This window comes from Salvia splendens, chromosome 1 (assembly GCF_004379255.2).
Source record: "Salvia splendens isolate huo1 chromosome 1, SspV2, whole genome shotgun sequence".
Classification (NCBI taxonomy): Eukaryota; Viridiplantae; Streptophyta; class Magnoliopsida; order Lamiales; family Lamiaceae; genus Salvia; species Salvia splendens.
This window is the reverse complement of record NC_056032.1, coordinates 34,428,796-34,437,175: the sequence shown is the minus strand read 5'-3', so window position 1 is coordinate 34,437,175 and position 8,380 is coordinate 34,428,796. Positions and strand designations below refer to the sequence as shown.

Below are 8,380 nucleotides of genomic sequence, written 5' to 3'. Positions count from 1 at the left end.
ATGAAGTGTGTTTTTTTAATTAATGTATTTTTTTAAATTTTAATATTATTATTGAATTTTCCCGTATTTGTGTCGTAAATTTAATTCCGTATTTTGGGTGATTGTCAATTATTTGTTTTATATAATTTTGAGTGATGTGGCTAGGCTATTGCTAGGCTATTTGCTGGTCCTGATGATATGGTAGGAGGATTTTTAGTGCTGATGATGTGGCATGAGTAGTTTGTGGCTGAGCTATAGCTTGGATTTTCTTATCGTGGATGCCCTAAGAAAACTTAACAAATACTAACAAAATGCTAGAGGTTTAGATTTCGTTCTAATCTGCAGCAATTATTGCATTGAGTAAAGAGTTAAGATACCAGAGTTGTGTCTGGAGAATCGTTTCCAGTTTTACACTCCCACTTGTTACAATTACATTTGTGGCATCTCAATTTGTGCCGCATTTCATCCTAAATAAGCACCAAAAAGGCTTATTTCTCCGTTCGCCAGCACACGTGTGGCCATTCAAAATTCAGCAACGAGTCAGTGGCAAATCGGAGGCAGTGGCGTGTTTAATCTTCAAGTTCAATTATCTTTACCACGGATGCATCTCCAACCTTCTGGCAGACCACAACTCGATCGTGTGGCTTGATCACTCCTGAGGCTTTTCCATGATCAAGAGCTACCTTGAGAACTGATTCATTAGTTGCGGTTGTAGACTCCGCCTGTAAACCAAGCAGTGATGAAGACAACGCTCAAAAACCCAGACCGTAAACACATTTTTAACATAACTTGTGTGACCAAACATTGCAACCTAAGATTATGATTTTCTAAACTATTGCAGCACATGAAGAACTTACAGGATGGCGAGGATCGGCAAGCAGGGGGAAGAGCCCTCTTACTATAAGTGATTGCCTTGCCTGAACATTATTATATATATATATATATAAACAACAAAAGAAAAACATATTTTTATATTCTTATGTTGTAAGATCAAACTGATACCTCAAATGCACCACTAAAATTCCACTTTAACTGATTCGTCTTGAGCCTGGGAATGACAACTGATAAAACAGGCATCGTTGGCCTATACTTTGCTATCAGCCTGCACTTAACAGGATAGTATTGAATTCACAGATGAATCAGAACTATAAAAGAAAATTGATATACCAACTGATGGATTACCTAGCAGCCTTTCCAGATGAGGTAAAACATATAATAACAGATGCCTTCACTTTAAGGGCAGCTCGAACCTAAACAGATTCCGAAAGTTTTTTATCTGTACCATGAACTCTTGAACACATGCCAACAATAGAAGGCACTAAGTAAACTATCTTCCTTTTGATTCTTTATTGTTTTCTTTGTGAGAAACATACCGCTGAAGATGCAATAGATTCCAAGTGACTCATGGGCTCTCCAACATATTTTACAGTCCTCTTGAAGTATTGGTCTTGGTTGAAAACCTTCTCAGCCTGCATGTCAATTTAAAAACTAAGAATACTTTTTAAATACTATGATTTCCTACTAAAGCAAAAGCTTTAGATTGCATTATGATACGCATTGACTGTCAAACTACTTGATGGTCAGGTGCATATCCTAGTCTTCTACAAGAAGGGCAGTCGAGTTAAGACGTGGGCTAGAAATAATTTCAAATACTCTATATACAATTTGTTTGATTGGGTATCAAACTTGTACCAATTATAAAGGAAATGTAACAAAGTTGTAAGAAGAAAAGGCACCTACGCCAGCCAAATGAAACTTATAAATGCAAGAAAAATCTGAGGTATCAAAAACATTCAGATGCAAACGTGTACAAGTATCTTATGATAAGAACATCATGTACGCATACCTCAGCACAAATTTTTCCCACCGTAGAAATTGTTTCAACCGGGTATAGTCCACGTAAGGTCTCAGCTCCAAGAAGAATTGCATCACATCCTGTAAAATAGTTACCGGGAATCAATCTCACCAGCTACCAGTAAGCTGCAACCTATTAACATATATCAGTATCTGGACAATAAATATAAATAGAATGGTAAGATAAGAGATTATTAAGACAACATATTCCCAGCAAGAAAAAAGGAAAATTTAACAATTTCTTCAAGAAATATCAAAAGGTAGATAAAAAGATTTCTTCAAAGATATTAGTAAGAAAATAGAAAGAGAAAATAAGAAGAATTCTTCTGAGATTTCAGCAGAGTGCCACACCATCCAAAACAGCATTTGCAACATCAGTTGCCTCAGCACGGGTAGGCCTAAGATTGTCGGTCATACTATCAACTACACGAGTTACAACTGCCGGCTTTCCAGCCATGTTACACTTGTAAACAGCAGATTTCTGAAACAAGAACACCTGCAAGTACAGAAGAAAGCTCACTAAGAAAAATAAAGCAGGCAAGTAAAATAGCATCAAATTAATGCTAATCTACCTACAGTAAAGATGCATCATTCTGAGTTTTCTGTGTTATTTAAGTAAAGCCTGGACAACCTCAGAAATATACTCTAGGAGAGATTCTTATTCCAAGAATAACCCAAGGAAATATTTGGAATGTGGGATATGAGATAAAACTGAAAGATAGGTAAACATGCAAGGTATTTACACATCATGGCAGATTTACGGTAAAAAAAATGAAGCCTATTGGTTATATTGAATGTATCACGCTCCTTAAACAATGGGGCTAGAGAATGCATATTTATAGTTATTGACTGCTCATTTACAGTATATTGTCGTTGGTGGGGATAGACTGTGGCTCTTTGTAGCTTTTATTCATAAATGTGTTGTTAAATTCACACTAAGATGTAGTCTGCACGAGCAAATTCAGGGATTATATCTAGGCAATTATATACAAAAATCATAAAATCCAACAGAAAGACTATATGTTGAACCTGGAAGATATTGATAGCTTAGAAATTGTAACAACTAACCTTCTCAGGTGGAAGATCTACCCCAAGATTTCCACGCGAAAGAATGATGCCATCAGCTTCCTCTAAAATCTCATCAAAATGGGTTAAACCCTGCAAAGTGAGGGAGATGCTGAAGTAAACAGTTTAACTCCCCTTAACTACGACATATCTCATTTTCTGGAACTCACACAAACTGCAACAACTATACGAAATGAAATAGATATAGCTTATGAAATCACCTCTACATTCTCAATCTTAGCAAAAATTTGTGTCTGACTTAAATCAGCATGCTTGGATAGAAAATTACGTGCCTGCATTACAAGAAGGCATCAGTAAGTTGGTGGGTCATATAATGCACATTAACCTGTTAAAACATTTCTTTTCATTTTCAAAGTTACCTCACGAACATCCTCTGCATGGCGGGTGTAAGATAATGATAGAAAATCAATTTTGTTTTGAACACCCCAAGTGCTGATAAGCTGAAGTACAAGAGCAATATTACTAGAAGCACAAGACAAATTATTTAAAAAAACCTTTTATGAAAGCACCAGATAAAGAAACCACAAAACATACATCGCCCTTTTGTCCTACACAAACCTGTTTGTCCTTATCAGACAGAGTAGGGAGTTCGATACGGATTTGAGAAGCGTGCAATGTAAATAACGATCCAGCCAATGTTGCAGCGTTCTTGACTACGCAAACCACATCATTGCCTTTTACTTTATTTACCTGCGCAGCAAAACCACCAATATCTAGCAATGCAAAGCCGCAAACAAATGATAGAGAGATACTTAAAGAAGGGAGAAGAAAATCACCCACAAGCAGGACAAAAGGCCTCAGAAGAATAATGGGGAAAAGGAGCCTCACTATGAATATTGTAAAATTTCAATAATTGAATTCCTTCTCTAGACATACCTCAAGCCACACCGAAGTGGTTTCACTTCCTGTAAATAGGTATTGGCCAATAAAAATGGTGTCGCCCTTCTTCACAGCCTGCGAGTATCCAAGAAATATTACAAAGTACAGATAAGGGAGACTAGTTTATAAAGAATGCAACCATTAAACATGAGAAATGAATTTACTCATCACTGTGCTTTTTCATTGACACATCCTGAAAGATGTTAGCAACAGGAAATCATGCCCAGACGGTTGAAACGAGGTTGATAGGTGTTTGCAAGTATTCCATATTCTTGGAATGAAACAACCAGCAAATGACATGCTCACTAGAATCCCAATACATAAAGCCACCAGGCAATGATAAAGAGGGAAGATGCTTAACCTTGGCGAGTCCAGCAAAGTTGATAGGCAAAATTCCATTCGAAGCTCCTTGACCTTCATCGGGTGTTAGAGTAACATTTTCATCAGCCTCAAGTGTTATAGCCTTTTCAGCTTTATTAACCACTTGTAACTCAGGTCCCACTGTGTCTAGCATAACCTGCAAAGAAAGAAACAAAGTAAAATCAACACTCTACACTAAGGCCATGTTTGGTTGACAGAAATAATCTGATTCCTTAATTATTAAATTCATGTGTTTGTTTCGATTTTTAATAAAAGTAATATACATACAGCACAGAGTTTCTTAGTGCTCTTAATCGCAGTCTTCAAATTTTCCAGAGTTCCCTGATGATACTCAGCATCACCCAACGAAAAATCAAATCTCGCCACTGCCGAAACAGAGAGAGAATAAGAACATCATATAAATCAAAACAGCGACCTCATAAAAAAAGGAGGTCGATCAAATTACCAGTCATTCCGGCTTTAAGACAATCAGAAATAAGATCAACGGATCGAGAGCGCGATCCCAACGTCCCGACGATCTTCGCCATTGCAGGGAAGAAACTCTGCCGCAAATCGATCATGCAAATATCAAAATCATGCATGCACAGATCTATTACGAAATCTAGATTCTGCAACAGATACTAACCGCTTTGGATGGCTCCAGAATGGAGGCCATGCGGATTGGCTCCTCGAGCAGCAGGTGATTCGAATGATGCATGATTTCCAAAAATGAATTTCGCGGCGAATAAATGATTAGAATGGAAGACGATGAAGAAATTTAAATCTGCGCAGAGAAACACATGCCAGTGGCACTTAACTCCTCTTAGTTGATACTTTTGTTTTAATTAGTATATTCAATAACAAATCACCACGTAATGAATGATCCAATAATAAGTAGCGAGTGCTACAAAACGTAGATCCAATTAATAGTAGTGGAAAGTTTAGATGCGCGAGCATATTCCTCTTTTGTTCCCCTTAAAACTCAATTAAATTAAATTCTTTCCCCAAATTACCTCTACTTACTATTTTTGTTAATAAATGGTGGAATATTGGGAAGTCTTGATGGCAAATACATCGGTAATCTGATGACCTCAACATACAGTTACGTTGTTCCCATCTACAACTACAATTCTCCATTCATTAAATACAGTACAATAAATATATTTTATTAATATCTGCTTGAATTCGAAGGCTCATGAAAAGGGTTGTTTTATAATCCTATTAGGATATTATTGATCTACTTCTCGCAAAGTCATAAGTGATCAGTTTTTGTTTAAATCCATATCCATCTTAGCTATATAAAATGTTAGGCTTGATAAATGGGACCATGACAGGCACAACATTACCTATTACCAATAGGGGAAATGTGTAAGCTTTAGGTGTGTTTAATTTTGGAACTTCATAAGTTGTTAGTCGAGTTGCAGAATAGGCAGTCTTCTGGTCGACCTGATTTGTGAAATATAACACGTCATGATCGAAAATCATGTGTTTCAATGGTGTCTATCTCAATAGTATTCACAAGTTAAAAAAATGAAAGAATCATAAGTAATTTAGAAGTGTGTAGCCCAGACAGGAAGATAACAAAGGTCATTTGTGGGCTGGAGGGTATTTATGGACCTAATTGTATGCAATCCATCTCAGGTTTGAGTAATTGTGTGATATTTTTGTTATTATACTCCCACCATCTCCTAATAATTGTCCACTTTTGTTCGGGCACGGGTTTAAGAAATAGAGGGAACACCTTTTTAGATCCACAAACTTTGCCAAAGTATTATTTTAGGTCCGTCAACTTTAAAAATATCATTTTAGGTCCGTCAACTACAAGTTAATATCATTTGAGGTATTTTGAACTTTTTTTGGATGAAAATGCCCTTAAGACCTTCAAAGGGCAATTTGGACAATTCTTTCGTCACTCATCTTGCGCCAGAGACCAGTCCAACAATTTTTAACGGCAAATTTTTATATTTAAATTTAATTTGGATGTTAATTGATCTCATTCTGAAATTCATGTAAATAATACTCCGAATGACAATCCAAATTAATAGCTATCCTATTTCAAAACAAATAAACTAAATATAATTCACAAATCACCTATAATAAGTTCTTAAAATGTAGTTTAAATTAAAAAAAATAAAATAAAGTATCTAAGTCCCAATTCACTATCCCTATATAATTGGTCATCTAATAATAGAAAAATGTACTATTTTACGGCAAATTTTAATTATATTTAAATTCAATTTGGATTGTAATTGAATTAAACAGTAGTACAAAAAATTGTTGGACTCTAGGTGTTTGACGCAAGATGAGTGGCGAAAGAATTGTTCAAATTGCCCTTTGAAGGCCTTAAGGGTATTTTCGTCTGAAAAAAGTTCAAAATACCTCAAATGATATTAACTTGTAGCTGACGGACCTAAAATGATATTTTCAAAGTTCACGGACCTAAAATAATACTTTGACAAAGTTTGTGGATCTAAAAAGATACTCCCTCTAAGAAATAATAAGGAAAATGGGTTAAAAAGTTAGTGGATGTTTATGATATTTTTGTTATTATACTCCCTTCGTCCCTTAATAATTGTCTATTTTTGTTCCGGCACGAGTTTAAGAAATAATAAGGAAAGTGGGTTTAAAAAGTTTGTGGAATATGAGTCTCACTTTTATATAGTTTTATGGAATGATAGAATGTGAATGAAATGAATTAGCGGAATATTAAGCCTACTTACCATTTATGGGAAAAAGTGAAAGTGGACAATTAACTAGAGACGGACGAAAATAACAAAAGTGGACAACTAATGGTGACGGATGGAGTATAATCTTATAGTAATAAAAAAATTATATGTAGTGTTTGATTGATTAGAGAAATATAGGGATGTCAATCGGGTCGGCCCATCGGGTTTCGGGCCGGCCCTACTCGGGTTGCGGGTCAATCGGGTGCGGGCTAATCGGGTTGTGAATTTTTTCGGGTTGTAAAAGTTCAACCCTAACCCTAAAAGCTCGGGTTTCGGGCTAGCCCAGCGGGTTAATCGAGTTGCTACCGATAAGATTAGCATACAATCAATCCAATAAATAACGATGAAAATTAGTTATATTCATAACATGTAAAATATTTAATTATGATACATTTGAGATATATGGTCAAACTCAATCATAAACATGATCAAATACTAATATTTGAGATATTTCGAGAAATTTTAATGTGATGTTGTAGAAATTTAAATATTTTTTTAAGTGAATTTGAAGTTTTTAATTTATTTATCAATTATTATATTAATAAAAATTCAATATATAATTTATATATTTAATATAAAATTGAAAGTTATTTTTTTAGTTATCTATATTATAAAATTAATCAATAAAATGTCGAATTATGAGTAAAAAATAGAATAATAGAAATTTTATCGGGTTTTCGGGCCAGCCCATCGGGTTTTCGGGTCTAACCCTAACGGGTCGCGGGTTAATCGGGTGCGGGCTAATCGGGTTTTAATTTTATCGGGTTAGAAATTTCCAGCCCTAACCCTATAAATTTGGCGGGCTATTCGGGTCAGCCCACGGGTTGCGGGCTACATTGACATCCCTAGAGAAATATATGAAAAGGGGGTATACTATCACATAGTACATCCGTACGCAAGTGATTGAGAATGGACTGGATTGGGTTTCCAATTCATCATAGAAAGGAAGGCTGCAAAACAGAAGAAAGATAGAGAAGCAGAGAGAGTTTCCATTCCAATTCATCACAGGAAGTTAGGAATTCTCTCGTGAGAGTTTCAGTTGTTGATGTAAATCGAAATTTCACAAGAAAGCAAAAAAAGATTTAAAGTGGTCTTGTGAGTAAAATGATGTTGTCTTATGAAGCCTGCATGAGGTGGTATATTATTCAGTATGACTGATAGTCATCCAGCTTAGAGCAACCATGGATGTAATGATAATCATTATATAAGGGACCTAGCAATGCTTCTTTGCCAAGAAGACTCAATCTCCATATAGATGAGATGAGCTATTTTCCATTAAATATAAATGTCTCATGATTATCATAGTAATCAACACTAATCATCACTCCGACTATTTATTGACTTGATACAATTACCAATCAATCACTAGGCCAACTCACTCAATATAATTTCCATCAGGCCTTCAATCTTCTATAATTGTCTATTTATTGAATTTGTTCAGTAATCCGCCGGTAAATAAGTAGAAACGTGGAGCAAAGTGTTATGACTACCATAAA

The 8,380-nt window shown here is 35.5% G+C and overlaps 1 protein-coding gene across 1 annotated transcript; it reads right to left on the bottom strand.

Moving 5' to 3' along the window:
* Positions 1-319: 319 nt before the first annotated feature.
* LOC121798815 (pyruvate kinase 1, cytosolic-like) lies at positions 320-5,065 on the bottom strand. Its single transcript, XM_042198021.1, has 16 exons — positions 4,805-5,065; positions 4,625-4,721; positions 4,447-4,544; positions 4,160-4,315; positions 3,796-3,873; positions 3,478-3,609; positions 3,279-3,359; positions 3,120-3,191; positions 2,902-2,991; positions 2,185-2,329; positions 1,826-1,914; positions 1,353-1,448; positions 1,162-1,229; positions 982-1,081; positions 837-896; positions 320-701 (listed from the first exon to the last, which is right to left on the bottom strand). Exons 1-16 carry the CDS (start codon positions 4,874-4,876, stop codon positions 549-551), a joined length of 1,587 nt encoding a protein of 528 aa, XP_042053955.1. The 5' UTR covers positions 4,877-5,065; the 3' UTR covers positions 320-548.
* Between the last annotated feature and the right edge of the window lie 3,315 nt (positions 5,066-8,380).